A 16,427-nucleotide genomic window follows, 5' to 3' on the forward strand; every position below is an offset into this window, starting at 1 on the left:
CACACACACACACACACACACACACACACACACACACACACACACACCCTAGGAGGCAAGATAGTGTGTTGGTTAAGGGTCCTGGCACTGGAAACAGATGGTCTGAATTAAAATTGTGACTCCATTTACTAACTGTGCACTTGGCATTCTGGTCATCTTTAAATGTGGATAAATAATAAGCACACTTTGTAGGGTTGTTGTGAATATTTAAGTAAGTTGATACTTTAAGCGTGCTTTGAACACTGCCTGGCACATAATAAGTGATTAATAGATGTTCTGAATGATAATTCAGTTATTAGTACTTATTACTTATGTGAAACATTTCTGAAAGAATACACTTGGATCTGTTAACATGGGTTGCCTCCAGGGAGGAGGCCTGTTCTTTATTTTATATTCCTATACTGCTTGAAGCAGAGAAATTTTAAATCATTTTAGTCTTTATTAAAATAGAAAAACCGTTGCTGAAGTCCAGACAAGAAATGAGAAGGCTCTGGCGTCAGGCAGTTCTGGCAGGGGAGGTGGCAGTCCACGTTTGGGAGATGTTCCAGGGTGGATTCTGCAGAGCTGAGGCGCAGGGTGACGGCAGCTCCCCTTGGAGTCTGGGAGCTGGGGTGGGGGCCACTGAGGCAGGGAAGAGAGGGCTTGAGGGGAGGGAAGGAAACGGCATAGTAGTAGTTGTTCTGAAAATTCAGTATTTTATGGGTGCGGAATTTATCTGTCTTCCTGGAAGAAAAGGGGAAAAAGTACACCCTCCATCACCATCCCCCCCACCTGTAGCTTTCTGAATTGTAGCTGAGTTTTCTCGTTTTCAGCTGCTTGCCAGTTTCCCCTAGCAACTGCATTTTGCTAAGGAGGTTTTTTTTTTTTAAGTGCTATAAAGCAACTAAGAATAAAACAGGAACTTGAAAGTGTTTCATATATGTTTCTTACTGCACACGCCTAAGAAGCTGTAATTAATGTTGTTAGAGGATTATAATGACAATCTGCTGACCTTGACCTAATATTCTGTCGTTGAAGCGAGACAGTGATGGCCCTGACTCTCACAGGGCGCGGGGGCAGGCTGGGTTTTTTCCTCCCTCTCAGTAGTGATGGACTGTAGACTCTCTCCTTTGCCGCTGCACCGTGCAGCTTTCGTGTTTGTAGGATGGCCAGGTGAGGCCAGCTCTAGTCTGGGCCTATGGCAGAGAAGCTGAGGGCTCCACTAAGGAGACAGGTTTTATAGGAGACTCTTCCCACCCAAGTGTCACCTGATTCACCTGTCTCTACTCCTCTGGAAGGAAATAGATGATGAGCCCCAGGGACTGCGGGGAAAGCCCGGGTCTGGGGTGGAGGAGTGAGGACAGCAGCAGCCTTCCCCTGTCTGCCTGGAAGACTAGAATTAGGAAGAGCTACCGGTGACATTTTTGGGGTTCTTGATGGAACCCCATCAAGTTGCTTTCAAAATGGGGTTCCAGTCCAGAGTTTCTGAATGTGTTTGGCAAACTCCCAGTTTTGTAAGCAAGGGCTCTCTATTCAAAGAATTCATTGACCTCCTGTGTCATGGAAAGTGACTCAGGAGCTCTGCCCCCCACCCCCAAGGATGGGGAAGTTGGGGCTAATCTCAACACACAAAGGGAAAGTGTCTCTTCTGAGTTCCCAGGCCCCTAAGAAGACATCCTCTGTGCTTGTGGCACCAGAAATATTTCCATTATCCTGTTACTTGCCGGTGTGGTTTGCTGTTCCCATTTCTCACAAACAGCTTCTGCTTTCTTACAAAGGGTTTACCCTCTTCGCCTACCAAGGCTTCTGAATGAAGCATTTTGTGATGAAGTATGTTTTTGTTAAACTCATGTTAATGTTGGCGAAATCTTCTTAAGGCATGTTTGTTTATCAAGGGTTATGTGCTTTTGTCATAAATATGCCATGGTTTAGTGACATCATCTATAGCTCCACTGGGGGAAATAGAAAATTCTCATTAATTTTGTTTAATGGACCACTTTTATGGTGAAAATGGAAAACATCTTCAAGTAGTTTTATTAATGCCAGATTTGTTGGCTGGATTTTCCCTGTCTTCAGTGAACTCAAACAGAAAAGCATATTATTTTTCTAGTGACCCAGATTAGTAAGTTTCTTTTTGCCTGTTGTTTTTTTACAAACTGCTTTTATAGTGATAGGGATTTTCTTGTTGAAGGAACCTAGGACGCACCAAACTCCAGCTCCCCAAACTGAGCCCCTTCCCTCTCTCTCATCCCCACCTCCCCCTGAAAATTAAAGCATGGCTCCAAAATTACAGCCAAGCCCACCTTTACCTCTCATCTTCTCTTCTTCTGGTTCTTCCACATTGTCACACTGACAAGACAGAGTCTTTCTCAGGTGCTTTTGGGGGATAGACAGTCCCCCGTTCACAGTACTGCTGTTTGGTAAACATAGTTGTATGTGTTTGCTATTCTTTAACGACACGAAGAATTTTTTGTTACTAAAACTTTTGATGGCCTCTAATGTTTGCATGACGCCTTACAGCACGCAGCATCACGGGATGATGAATGCCATGTTTTTGAGCATTGGAAGCCCCAGGAGATACAGAAATAGTATGAAAAGTGTATTTTGATTTTAAAAATTAAATTATTGGTCATCTGGTTTTTTTAAAGGTCTATGATAATTTTCAAAGTATTAAAACTGCTCTGGGAGTCAAAATACTAGCTACCACGCCCGTGTTTCTGCTTTCTTTTTGTGGCGGTGGTGTGTTTTGTGGTTTGGTTTTGAGGCAGGAGGCGACCTGGCCGCGTCGGCTGCACTTGTCTGAATTTGGTTCGCACCCGGTGGCCCCGGCGGCTCCTGGGTTTTCGGGAGAGATGGCCCGTGCCCCCAGCCGGCCCTGAAGCCTCGTGTCCTTCCACAGGCCCGTTCATCAGCGTGGTGCTGTCCAAGCTGGAGAACATGCTGGAGAACTCGCTGCACGTGAATCTGCTGCTCATCGGCATCATCACGCAGCTGGCCAGCTACCCGCAGCCCCTGTTGCGCTCCTTCCTGCTCAACACCAACATGGTCTTCCAGCCCAGCGTGCGCTCTCTCTACCAGGTACCGCCCCGCCCTGTTCGCATTCATTTGCTCTCCTGCCCCTTCAGTTACCTGTTATGCTGGTTGTGTTGATTTTTCTAGACAAACTGTGAAGCTTTAGAAGCTTCGTTTGGTTTGACGTTTCAAGAGGGCCCTCCCCAGAACACCCAGTCAGTTAAAACCCTGTCGTTCCCGCGCGGCGGGGCCTCTGCCTGACAGATGTCCCGATAATGCGGGGTGGAACTCTGTGCTGAAGCGTTAGCGTCATTAGTGCTGGTTTTGACAGGTCCTCGCATCTGTGAAGAACAAGATTGAGCAGTTCGCCTCTGGGGAGAGAGACTTCCCGGGCCTCCTCATCCAAGCCCAGCAGCACCTGCTCTTCCGCGTGGACCTGTCCGACCCGAGCCCTGAGGCACCCAACAAAGGTCAGCTGCTCCTCCCTTTCCCCAGCTTCCCGACTTGGAGTCACAGGTGCTGCCTCAGCTCCTGGACCCTAAAAGCATCTAAATAGATTTCCATTTTTAAGCAGCAGGGAGGAGCCTCCTCTGAGCGTCCTTAAACCCAAAGGAAAGTCTGCCCTGCCCGCACCCTGCCCGGTCCCAGTTTGGAGGGTCTAGCGGGGCATATGTTTTCCTAACTGAGAGTAGTGCAGGGCAGGAGTGATGTGGGGACTGCCGCTAGAATAAATAACTTAGCACGTGTGGGCCAGAAGGAAGCATTTTGTGCACACCCTGAGCCGTTTTTTGGCCGGTCCTATGTGCTTTAGAGCTCTGAAAGGTAAAAACCATTCCCTTGGAGCAAGAATAAAGTTTATGCACACCTGAGCCCTCGTGGGAGCGCCTTCCATCGGCTCAGGAGGCCTGGCCAGGTGGGCGGGGAGCGTGGGGTGGCCGCCGACTGGAGCCTGAGGACCCTGCCGGCGGCCCGGCCTGGGGACGGGGCTGCCTGGCCTCGGGTGGGCTCTGCTGGTGCAGGTTTGACGCCAGTCGTCTCCTGAGCTGTGGCCTCAGCCTTGGTGAGAGGGCAGGCCAGGGAACGGCCCACGTTGCGCTGGCTTTCGCTCACCTCCCCTGGACAAGCCAGGCTTCTTTGTGGCAGGTGAACGGTGGAGAGAGCAGCCCTCGGTCCGGGGCTAAAGCATGTGATCGGAAACACGATTTGGAGTGAGAGGCAGAAGTGTAACCTGGGGCAATGGTAAACCTTTGAGGGAAGCTGAAAAAACCCCAGCCCTGTGAAGGTGTGACCTTGCCTCTGTGTAGCTGTTTGATCTCGGTCACTTGGCCTCACTGGGCCTCATGCTCCTCGACGTTTTTTTTTTGTTTTTTTTTTTAAATTTTATTTTTATTTATTTATTTTTGGCTGCATTGGGTCTTCACTGCTGTGTGCGGGCTTTCTCTAGTTGCAGCGAGCGGGGGCTGCTCTCGTTGCGGTGCGCGGGCTTCTCATTCGGTGGCTTCTCTTGTCGCAGAGCACGGGTTCTAGAGCGCGGGCTCAGTAGTTGTGGCGCACGGGCTTAGTTGCTCCGCGGCATGTGGGATCTTCCCGGACCAGGGATCGAACCTGTGTCCCCTGCATCGGCAGGCGGATTCTTAACCACTGCGCCACCAGGGAAGTCCCTCCTCAACTCTTAAGTGAAGCGTTTGTCTTCCATCTCTCGAGTCCTTTCTGGCTGTAGGACTTGGGGTGTGAAGGGCATTAGGACACCGCAAGGCACACTTTGTAAGAAAGGGGGGCCCTGTGCCACTGGTGAAATGAGGGGCAGCTTCTAGCCTTGGCCCTGGATGAGAGCAGGCGGGCCATCTCTGCAAGGGAGGAGCGCCCACGTCTGTGGGAAGGTGGCCTGTGGGCCCCACACGGCCCCTCCTAGCCCCGTGGACAGTCGGCCTGTTGGCTTGTCCCTCCTGAGCAGGGGGCACGCCGTGTGACTCACCCTGCGAGAGACCGTGCCTCAGCTAGCTTTCGCGCATAACAGACCACCACAAAAGCTCAGGGGCTCAAGACAAAGCCATCACGTGTGCTTGTGAGTCTGCGTGGTTGCCCAGGTGATCTGCTGGCCTGGGCGGGCATGGCTGATGCTGGCAGGACTCGCTCGGGGGCTGCCGTCAGTGGGCGGCTGGGCATCTGGGATGGCCCGGCTCACAGGGGTGGCTGCTGGCCGTGGTGATGGGGGTCCGTGTTTCTCGTCATCCAGCAGGTTAGCCCTGGCTTGGCAGCTTCGTGGCTGTGGGGTTGCAAGAGTGAGAGTAGGAGCACACGGTCTCTCGAGGCACCAGCTCGGGGCTCCACCGGGTCGATTCTGCTGTGTTCTGTTAGCCAAGCCACTGGGTCAGCGCAGGCGCAGGAGTGGAGCAGACCCCCCACCTCGATGGGAAGAGCTGCAAGGGACTATGGCAGTTCTTGCAGTCTTCCGGTGCACGGGCTTAGTTGCTCCGCGGCATGTGGGATCTTCCCGGACCAGGGATCGAACCTGTGTCCCCTGCATCGGCAGGCGGATTCTTAACCACTGCGCCACCAGGGAAGTCCCTCCTCAACTCTTAAGTGAAGCGTTTGTCTTCCATCTCTCGAGTCCTTTCTGGCTGTAGGACTTGGGGTGTGAAGGGCATTAGGACACCGCAAGGCACACTTTGTAAGAAAGGGGGGCCCTGTGCCACTGGTGAAATGAGGGGCAGCTTCTAGCCTTGGCCCTGGATGAGAGCAGGCGGGCCATCTCTGCAAGGGAGGAGCGCCCACGTCTGTGGGAAGGTGGCCTGTGGGCCCCACACGGCCCCTCCTAGCCCCGTGGACAGTCGGCCTGTTGGCTTGTCCCTCCTGAGCAGGGGGCACGCCGTGTGACTCACCCTGCGAGAGACCGTGCCTCAGCTAGCTTTCGCGCATAACAGACCACCACAAAAGCTCAGGGGCTCAAGACAAAGCCATCACGTGTGCTTGTGAGTCTGCGTGGTTGCCCAGGTGATCTGCTGGCCTGGGCGGGCATGGCTGATGCTGGCAGGACTCGCTCGGGGGCTGCCGTCAGTGGGCGGCTGGGCATCTGGGATGGCCCGGCTCACAGGGGTGGCTGCTGGCCGTGGTGATGGGGGTCCGTGTTTCTCGTCATCCAGCAGGTTAGCCCTGGCTTGGCAGCTTCGTGGCTGTGGGGTTGCAAGAGTGAGAGTAGGAGCACACGGTCTCTCGAGGCACCAGCTCGGGGCTCCACCGGGTCGATTCTGCTGTGTTCTGTTAGCCAAGCCACTGGGTCAGCGCAGGCGCAGGAGTGGAGCAGACCCCCCACCTCGATGGGAAGAGCTGCAAGGGACTATGGCAGTTCTTGCAGTCTTCCAGACAGAAGGTGACGTGAGCCTCCCCACACTGCACTCTGGGCTCGGTCTTCATTTGTATCTTGCAGTTTGTAAAGTGCTTTCCCAGACAGTTTTACTTTTCAAACAGCACTGTGCACTGGGCAAGAAAGGTACTGTTAGCTTCATTTTCATAGAAGGAAGCTGAAGTTCGAGGCCCGGGTGGTCAGCCAGGATCACTAAGCTCGGGTGCCTACACGCCCTGACCAGCCTCCTTGACCTGCACCATCCGGGTGAGCATATGCCTGTGCTCTGTCCTGGCCTCAGACTGATGGTGGTGGCTGCCAGACACGTGCCCAGGGGGGGTCTTGTTCCCACTGCGTAAGGTTGTCAGGCAGCCGTGGTGGATGATTTCCAAGGTCTGTGACCCTCAGGGGACACTGACTTGTAGGAAGCTACTCTCGGGATAGAAGACTTCCGTTTGATGGAATTTTTCAGATTAACCTCCTAACTTTGCTCAGGTTAGCAAAGTGACACCCTCCCCTCAACTTCAAAAATCTCTCAACTCACAGAATGACGAAGGTCCCCGTCCCCTCGTACAAAGCTGAAGCCTCGCGTGTGATGTGATTGCCTATAAGTGAGATGAATCTGGGAGCCCTGTTCTCACCGGGACACAGAGCAATGAGTGATTAGAATCCTGTAAGGGGCCACATACCGGGGTGTCCATGTCCGTGCGCTGTGTGCCTTGTCTGACGCCGCTGACAGGGAGGTGAGGGGTAACGGATTTCTCTCCTAACTTCTCAAGTCTTCCCAGTAGTATCTTGAAAACCCTTTGTTGTGGCTTTTCAGACCCAGGGCATTTGTTGTGGCTTTTCAGACCCAGGGCAACATTTCAGGAAACCACTCCCGGTTCTGACGTTTACTTATACTTCCCTCCTCCCTGCCTCTGCTCCGGTGCTGCCCCCGTGCCCTGGGCCCTTTTCCGAGGGGCGCCCACAGCCCGAGCTGCTCCGTCACGCAGGCCCTGGTGAAACCAGTCTCCTCACTAACGCTTCCAACAGGAGTAAAAGTCCGGGTGGACTTCCTGTGCCCCTGTCACATTGTCACTCTTGAGACTATTGTTCTCTGAGGCTCAGCTACTTGCCAGTCTTTTATTTTCCCCTCAAACAACAGAGGTGGTATTTTCTAGTATTTACCTGTATTTGGAGTCCTTTCACTGATCTCTAGTTCTAGAAGGGGGCCAGGTAGGTATTATCCCCATCTTGTGGAAAAGGATACTGAGACGTTATATGATTAGCTAGTTGCCAGGTAGGGACCATAACTCGGGTCTCCTTGTTTTTGAGTTGCGTCTGACTCACGAAGGGCCAGCCCCACGCTGACGGGACAGAACCACCGCCAGGACTTCCCTGCTGGCCCTCCGTCTCCCTCCCTGGGCGCCCGCCTGCCTTCATTAGCGAAGACAGTGGTGATTCTTAGATTCAAGCTGGGTAAAAGAGCCTAAGCGATGACACCTTTTAAATTCATGGATCAAGCTGGATAAATGATCCACAAAAGCCCTTTTGGGGGAAAAGAGGAGTGAATTTGAAAGAGAAAGACGGAGATGAGGAAATGAACCAGCTCCAGGAAGATCAGCTATAGAGAGGACCTGACATTGGTCGGTCCCTTCCCTCGTTCATTCAGCAAATGTTTATTAGCTTCTTCTGTGGATGAGGAAGCGTGTTAGGGGCCATGAAGGACACATCGTTTAGGGGCTCAGCTCTCAGAAACCTGAAAGCCTGGTAGAGGAGAAAGCACATAAACAGCAACGCAAGTCTGAAGGGCACTGCAAGCCCCAGTTGGTAAATAAAATGAGTGGGAGGCTAGAGCAGGGGATCACTTCCAGGGCAGGAAACGGGAGTGGTCTGAAGTCAGTGATGGCTGAATTGACGGTGGTGTGATGGCTGACACTTACAAGAGGTCCTTGTGTACACTGTACCTATTGACTCACTTAATCCTTAACAGCCGTGAGATTTTGACAGATGACGACATTAAAGTACAGAGAGGTAAAGCAACCTGCCTGATGCCACTCAGCCAGTAAGTGGCAGAGTCTGAGCCTGGTGAGGTTTAGGTGTGCAGACACGGGCAAGGGAATGCCAGGTGGGGGAACCAGCGCGACCAGTGTGGCTCTGGGGCTGGTGCCCGGAGTGTCCCATCCCCCGCGGCATCAGCCCAGCTTCCTCCGTGAGCCTCGCCGGGCCCTTTGGAGAGCCGGGTGCCGCAGTGCTGGAGGGCTGGGGTGGAGGTACTCAGGCGTGGTCCCCCAAGGGTGGCAGTGTCCTCAGGGAGGTCACCACTTTCGTCCTCTGTTGTCAAGACATATTGTGAGTTTCTGCTGAAAGGTGGCAGCAGGTTCTCAACAACTTCTCCAGTTCTTTATGGCATGAACTGATAAGCTTTAATCTAAAAGGATATTTAAAGCAGTAAAGCGGAAGTTGTCTTTTTTTTTTTTTAACACTAAAGAAAGACGATAGTAGTGAGATGTGGAAAGTACTATAAATGTCAAGAATTTTAGTATCACAGTTAAGCGACACTCTGAGAAGAGTGTTGAAAAATGGGACTGAATTCTAAAAAGCAGCCAAAATAATGAAGAGCTTGAATATAATGATTTATAAGGAGTAATGAGTCTGAGTCGGGGGCAGAAGAAGGCATCAATAATTCCTGTCAATGTGAAGGCCGGAGATCTTCAGGAATTAAATAGTTGGGAAAGTTGAACCATTTTAATTGGTAAAACTGATTTGATATGAAATGCAAATCACTTGGGTATGTTGAAGTTTGGTTCATATCGTCTTAGACCTACATTTTTGAAATGGAAATCGAAACTCCTGGAAACCTTCCTTGAATGGAAGGTCCAAGCAACTTGCTGCCACGAGCTGCCCACGGTGGCGGGAAGTTCCCAGTCCGGTCTTATCAGCACCCAGCTTCCTCTCCGTTATTTCTAGCCTTTAAAAATTCTCCACAAAGGCTGGAAGTCCTGGCCAGAAGGTGCTGGGGGTCAGCAGGGAGCCCAGGAGGCTGGAGCACGGGCTGCAGACGGCAGGGCTTGGTGTGTGTAACCCAGGTGGCCTCCTGCAGCTCTGCCGGGTGGTCAGGGCTCAGCTGGCAAAGGGTGGACGGTCACCCCGACCCTGGGAGGCCGGGAGAACAGGCGGAGTCCCTGGACGCCTCTAAATAACCATCGCAGTGACCTGTGTCCTCACTTGGTTGATGCGGCCACAGGACGTGCCTTTTTCCTTCTCCCCCCTCGCCGGGTCCTGGGCGGGGAGGGTTCTTGATAAACCTGTATTCTTGCCACAGTTTCTACATGAAGGTCCTCCTACAGGATTTGGGATCAAACTCTCATGTCACATGCCCAGTGCTGGAGCTGATCTGGGCAGATCCGTGTGTCTCAGAGTGGAGTGAGGGGGGGACTGGGGGCCGTGTCTTGAGACTCGTCAGAGCGGGAGCTGAACCCGCACGAGACACTCCACTCCACATCCCCCCCCCCCAACACACACACACACACACTCCGTTTAAGGGGTGGGCGGAGAGGGCTCTGCAGGATCACCATGGCCGTCTTCCTTCTAGTTTCAGATCCCGTTCAGGACGCCTCCAGGACAGGGAGCGGCAGGAGTTTTCTGGATGGCCCCCCACGAGTGCTTCAGCCCTTCCTGACAAACAGAGCCAAGGCGGCCGGGGCGCCCCCCAGCCTGCCCCCGCCCGTGCGGGACACCATGCTGGCGGCCGCCCTCTTCCCCGAGTTCCTGAAGGAGCTGGCTGCCTTGGCCCAGGAACACTCCATTCTCTGCTGCAAGATCCTGGGCGACTCGGATGACAGCTACTGTTAGCTTTTTCTTTTCAAATAGAGGTTCTTGTTTTTTTAAGGTTTTAGTGTCTTGACTGAACGTTAAATGCAAAGCTGCTTACAGACACCTCTACTTTGAGACTTCCTGACGATACTTGATACGTGGGGAGGGGGGTTTTCTGTGCACCTCCTCTCCCCAGCCGGATCTTCCCACCTTGTATCCCCTAGAATCTAAGTCTTGGCTCAGTTTTTCCTCCTCAGAGTTCCTGGTCCTTATTCTCCCATCCCTCGGAGCCACTCAGCTTGCAGCTTCGATCACAACCCAGCGAACACCGGAGTCGGTGATTTCGGGAGGTGCCCGCCTCAGAAGGCCCTTCAACAGCACGTAAGAGCACACACCTGCCCCCGTGGCCTTCTGCGTCGTGGCTTCCGTCTTATAAAGAGAAAGATAAAGATGGAGCCCTTCTTGCCTCCGTCACGCAAGCACACAGCATCCGTCCCTTTGCACTTTACTTCCAAGACTTGTATTCCGCCCAACACGTGTTGCCTTACAGTGCAGGCAAATCCACTGGTCTCAGCTCTCTGCCTGGGAAGTCAGATGTAGTTGGAGAGAATTTGGAATGCAGGGAAATGTTCTTGTTGCTCGAGAGCTTTCTTTGCTCAGTATATCACTACCTAAACACTGAAAATAGCCTTATTTTAGTAAGATTTGCACAAAATGAACTATGCCTATGCAAAATGTTACTTTGGCTTTTAGGACTTAGATCGGTGTGGTGAACAAAGCGTGGTATATGCTTATGTAAGAAGACAACCATCGATATTTTTTAAGTGTTTTATGAAAAACAAACTGGTTCATCTGTGAAACTGTCTCATAGTGGGTTTTTTTTGGAGGGGTATGGTGTGGGGGAAAGGATAAAAGTAAACTAAATACAATCTGTACAAACCTTGGTAATTATTTTAAAATCTGTTTGCTTTTTCTAATATGTTGCACTTTGTAGAGAAACAGGAACTGTACAGCCACTTAGGGAACGAGGATGTAAAGGCAAACAGGTCGCGGGGAGCCCCGCTAAGCCGAGTGCCTGCTGGGGCCTCACTCCACACAGAAACGCTGCCTTCTGAGTAATGGGGTTCATTAGGAGGCCCCACTGTGATGTATTAGTGCCTCTCTGCTCTGCAGCCTGCTCGCCAGGTGTAATTATACTTTTAGAGCCATGGTCTTCCTACCACAGAGAGAGGGGCAAACACACAAAATAACTGTGGGCTAAAAAAAGAACGAGACAATAAACGACTGATATTCATGGATATCAGGTTCCACTCTCCTGTACTGTGGGCAGGTGAGAAGCACGTAAGCAGGATGACACCCCGCCCCCCGCCCCCGTTGGGAAGGAAATTGGAAGCCCCGGGTCTCTCTGTTCTTTCTGCGGGCATGTTGCTGAGCCCCGGGGGCAGTCACAGGGCTGGTGGTGGTGCCTCAGGAGCACTGGTTTGGTTTTAATCAATCAGGCCCTCGTACAGCAGGGGCGTGGAGGAGAGAAGCACATCTGAGACGCTGCAGAGCCGAGGCTGCCTTTTGTGTTTCAGGGATCTTGAAGCGAGTGAGCCAGTCCTGGAATGAAGCCTCAGGAGCCCAGCTTCACGGTGCTTGCAAGTCCAGGCAAGGAACCAAAGATAGTGATTCGTTGTACATTTCTGACTTCAAACTTGTCTGTCTTGAAAGATAGTTTGCCCGGCTGCAGTGCAGCAGCCGGAATGTACGAGGCCCAGCGGACTGGCCTGCTCTTGGCTTCCCGACATCCACCTGTATTTGCATAAGTGTCTCTACTGGAGAAGTCAGTGGCTCAGAGATCGAGAGAGAAGAGCAGAAGATGAGTTTCAGCTGTAATGTATTACCCTCCAACTTTGTTTTGCACAAGTATTTATCTTCCAGTTTGGACTCACCAGGTATATAAGAAGCTAAAGTCACGTCTGAGAGCCATATTCTTCAGCTTTCTGGTCTGATTTCCACCTCTCTCCATTATCTGGTGATGGTGTCGATTCTTCTCCTTGAGTCCATGTTGCTCTATTATAGAAAACCACAGTCCCCTTTGTGGAAGGCATCATCTGGGAAAGAGTATTTTTTTTAAGTAGGTACTTAAAAAAAAAAAGTAGATTTGCTTTAAAGGAGGACAGAGATCACCGGTGTGGGGTGAGAGGCAGGAAAATTAACTAACTCCCATGGTGGGGTGCTGGTAGCAAACCCACATGACAACCCAGCCAGTTTGGAGGTGGACACCGGTTCAGATTTCTGAAACCACTGCAGCCTTCCACCAGAGTACTGAGTCCAGCGTTTCTCAAAATGAAGTCAGAAAATGGACCTGGAAATATATTCCAGGGAACTGGTGAACCCATGCAGTTGAGGGGAACAGCCAGGTGGGTTAGGTTAAGGATGGTTTGGGGGTGGTGTGGACATGCGAGAGGAAACACAGCAGAAACCGGAAGCTAAAACAGAAGAACAAATCCTGGGGGGTTGGGAGGAATGAACATTGATCTAGGCAGACGGGAAGATACTGAACAGCAGGGGGTGGCGATGGGAATTCCTTGATGGGAAAAATCGCGGTAATGAAGTAAAATGTTCTAGTCATAAAGTAATAGGTGACACCCTTAGAAATCTCTTTTGCAAGGAGTTTGGGGAAGGATTTTGAACGATACTTGGCATGCTTTAAATGTGCCAGTGCATGGATGCCTTTGCATGCGACAGGCCCCCAGGACTCAGTGGACACGGGCTTTGGTGCAGCCCCTGAGGTTGGCGTCGCTGTGTCGAGCCTGGTGGCCCCGGGCAGCAGAGGTGAGTCACGGGTTCCTGGAGCATCACATCCTTCACCTTGATTCAAAACTCAGAGTCTGACGTAAAGTTCTAGGTGGAGTGGATTTTGTGCTTCAAAATATAGGAGAGCACTGGGATACTTAAAATTGATTTTTGGAAGTGGCCAAATGTTTAAAAACGTTTGTTTTTTAAAATTTTAAAGCGATTCCAGGTCGAGTTTAGCCGAAAATAGTTTTATGGAGTGAATTACAGATTCCCAGACACGAAATGGGAATGCTGGAGTAACCAAATCAGAGATGTGGTTTCATTAGTAGGTACTTCCTTTCCTTCGCCGGTATTTAGAGGAATTGTGAAATAGTCCCCATTTGACTTAGTAAAATACTTTGACGAGCTGGGGTTGGAATCGATGCCTCTGTCACGTGTAGGGAGGACACATTCACTTCTTCCGCGGGTCCTCAGGGGTACCTTTTCCTCATCAAGTGGCTCTTACTTAGGTCTGATGCAGTTGTTGATTTTCAATCCATTAAGACATCCTGGGTCCAGGGTGCTGTCAGGAGAGCATCCTCTTATGAGTAGAATCTAGAGACAGGATACGTGACTGTTCAGGTTACCTGTTCATTTTGGGCAGCCCATGGTACTCGGGGTTGAAAGTCGTTTTTGATGTCTCCGAATCAGCCTGGTTGCCAGGGTCAGTGTGGGTGGGTTTCCAGCTGTGTTCAGAGGTTTGGGGCTGTGGGTAGGCTGCCCGTTCTGAACGTGGGGTCACTGTGCCTGGGCTGCTCTCCTTGGGAAGTGCGGCCCCGGCGGGGGTGGGACACGTCACCGGTGTGACGGTGAATGTCTGCAGCGCACACCCAGCTCTCACGCAGGGATGGGTCAATGTAATTGCTAACTACCAGCCGTGTATTTACTGAAGTGGCTGGCACGCTTGGCCATTTTTATGAAACACTTTACTGCGGGACAGCTATTACTGCATGTGCTACTTCGAGTCACTGGCCAGGCCGGGGTAATTTGTGGCTCACCTCGCGTCCCCGCCAGCCTTGCGGTATTAGCTCTTCCTGAACAGCAGCGCTCTGTAGCTGAGGCCACGACGCTTTAAGTCGTTAAGAAGATATTCTCGGCCCCTTCTCGCTTCAGCCATCAGACTGTAAATCACACAACACTCATTCTCCATCAGATAACAGCTTAAGACAGAACCGGTTTATACTCCATTCTTAAATCACATCACGGAGGAAACATTTTAAGAAAATGGAGTTGACTTTTTTTTTCCTTTTTGAATGACCATCATAAACCTAACGCTTTAGAAAGAGCTCTCAAAAGACTAAGAATTGTTTTCGGGATAATTTTGCCTCAGTAAATTCTATGTTCAGGCGTTTATTAGGCCATTACTTGTTTTGGAGGACAGATCATCCTGGCAGCTCATTAACTGGATAAACAGGGGCTTCAGTGAAAGATTTTCGTTGAGGCTTTGTAGGGACCAGAGGGACAGGGGCAAAGTTCTTTGGCCTCTGCACTTGGAATCCTAAGACAGGAGCCGATTTTAGCTGGGACTGCCCCTCCCTGTCCTGTCATCATTGTGAATTTTGGAACAAGGCCGCCAGTAGGGTCTGCCCGCATGCGTTCCATACATATTTCAGGCATCTTTGGGGAACCTTAGATTTTCTGTGTGCTTTCCGAACCTGACAAGGGTTATAGCAGCTCTTAGGCCAGATTATGCATTTCATGGAGCTGAGGCTGCAGAAGTCTGTGCTTCTTAGGGCAGCAGCTGACTTTTTACTGGGACAAGTCTAGAAAAGGCCCACCTAAAACGAGGTACCGTTTTGCCCTGCAGATATTTTAACAGAGATTATTTGGTGTTGACAATATTACTTGAATGATTTTTGCTAAGACGTCTAAGGGAGACAACAAGAGAGGATTTCAGTCAGCGCTTTCCATCTCACCATGGAGGGTCCGCTCTGTTCACAAATAATCCACAAATGCAATTTGTCTAAAATCTGCTGAAGAGGCATGGCAGCCACTTCCACGCTGCTTTAGGTGGTGGGTAAATAACATGGCCTTTCATATAGATCTAGTGGTTTTTTTTCAAATAGTCCTATGTGGAATCCTTGAAATGATGCGGCTAAATTCAATAGACATGAAAAATACAATATGGATTGTGGGTCCTGGCCGTAAGCTATATATCGAACGAACCAACCGACGCAAAGCTCTAGGAGAGTGTTCACTTGAAAACAATTCACAGCCTTCTTCCAGATTAGCCATAATTACCAAAAAGAAGGGAGGGAGGGAGCGCAGCTAAAAACATCCTCAACTTGGTATAAATAATGACAAGTTTTTTTCCCTGGGTTGTCTACATCTTAAAAGATGGGAACAGAAGTTCACCTTGATGCATAAGCCTGGACAGAGTCAAGAAGCTCCTTCCTAGACCCAGAGTTTAAAAGTCTAGTGGATGGCAGCACCCACCCCTCATACAGAGGGACTCCCACAAAAGGCGGTCCATTAATTTTGTTTTATAAACTTAATGAACTTTTGCTAAAAACGGATCCTGTGCCAGGTAGCATGCCGAGTGCTGAGGCTGCCATCCCTCCCCTCCCCCCAGAACCAGCCGACCAACCAACCTCCTCCTCAAGCCACAGGGCACCCGGGGGAGCCAGTCTTCCAGCACGTTGCCCTCCCAGCCTCCAGGTGTGTGGGCTCCAATGACAGATGGCACTGGCTTCACCTGTGGCGCCAGCTCATACATTTCAATGAGATTTCCCCCTGAATAGCAAACAGAGAACCAGACTAAGTTCACACTCATGGAAAAATGTATTTAAAATTGTATTTCACTGAAGCCCAGTTACAAGTAGAACCATACTCTGTGAATGTCTTAGGGTGTTAGATAAACATATATTTTGAATATCTAGTCAGGTTCCAGGTAAGATATCTGATCTGTGCTTTGGTATGTTTTTTTCTTTCTATGAGCAGTTATAACAACACAATCTCATTTTTAGGATTTCAGAAGTGGGCCTTCAAGACGACAAGCAGTTGTCAGAGCTGGATGACAGTTAGCATTGTAAAGATCAAGTGCTTTTTTTTGTGTCGAGGTAACCGGTTTATAACATTATATGTTTCACGTGTATAACGTTATATTTTGACTTCTCCATACACTACAGTGTATTCACCATCAAAGGCTGAGTTGCTGTCTGCCACCATATAGTTGACCCCCTTTACCCATTTCACCCTCCCTCTACCCCCGACCCCAGCAATGGCATTTTTCTCCTGAAATGATCAGTGCATAAGACGGCTTACATATGACGTGATATTGTTGGTAAATGGCCTTCATCTGGCTGTCCCCGCCCCTCCCAGACCCGACTTAAGTAAGCCCTTGATTTAAAAGGGTCTGGAAAGATCGTCCAGTGCTTTCTGTAAGGGTTGATGACCAAGAAGCCAGACCTTTGGTGAAAATGGAGTTTGTAAAGCAAAACTGAATCTTACCATTTCTTACAAAATCATGATC

The 16,427-nt window shown here is 50.5% G+C and overlaps 1 protein-coding gene across 14 annotated transcripts in view; it reads left to right on the forward strand.

Moving 5' to 3' along the window:
- FHIP1A (FHF complex subunit HOOK interacting protein 1A) overlaps window positions 1-16,427 on the forward strand; it is a 286,478-nt gene that overhangs the window by 267,420 nt on the left and 2,631 nt on the right. For 9 of the 14 annotated variants that reach the window (XM_028491776.2, XM_055085932.1, XM_055085931.1 and 6 more), the window contains 3 exons: window positions 2,879-3,057; window positions 3,323-3,461; window positions 9,912-16,044. In XM_028491776.2, coding sequence (XP_028347577.1) covers window positions 2,879-3,057; window positions 3,323-3,461; window positions 9,912-10,171 — 578 coding nt within the window. In that variant the 3' untranslated portion in view covers window positions 10,172-16,044. Of the gene's footprint in view, window positions 1-2,878; window positions 3,058-3,322; window positions 3,462-9,911; window positions 16,045-16,427 lie in introns of those variants that run through there. The other 5 variants (XR_008617787.1, XR_008617788.1, XM_055085930.1 and 2 more) reach the window with 3 other exon arrangements.

This window comes from Physeter macrocephalus, chromosome 7, assembly GCF_002837175.3.
Source record: "Physeter macrocephalus isolate SW-GA chromosome 7, ASM283717v5, whole genome shotgun sequence".
Classification (NCBI taxonomy): Eukaryota; Metazoa; Chordata; class Mammalia; order Artiodactyla; family Physeteridae; genus Physeter; species Physeter macrocephalus.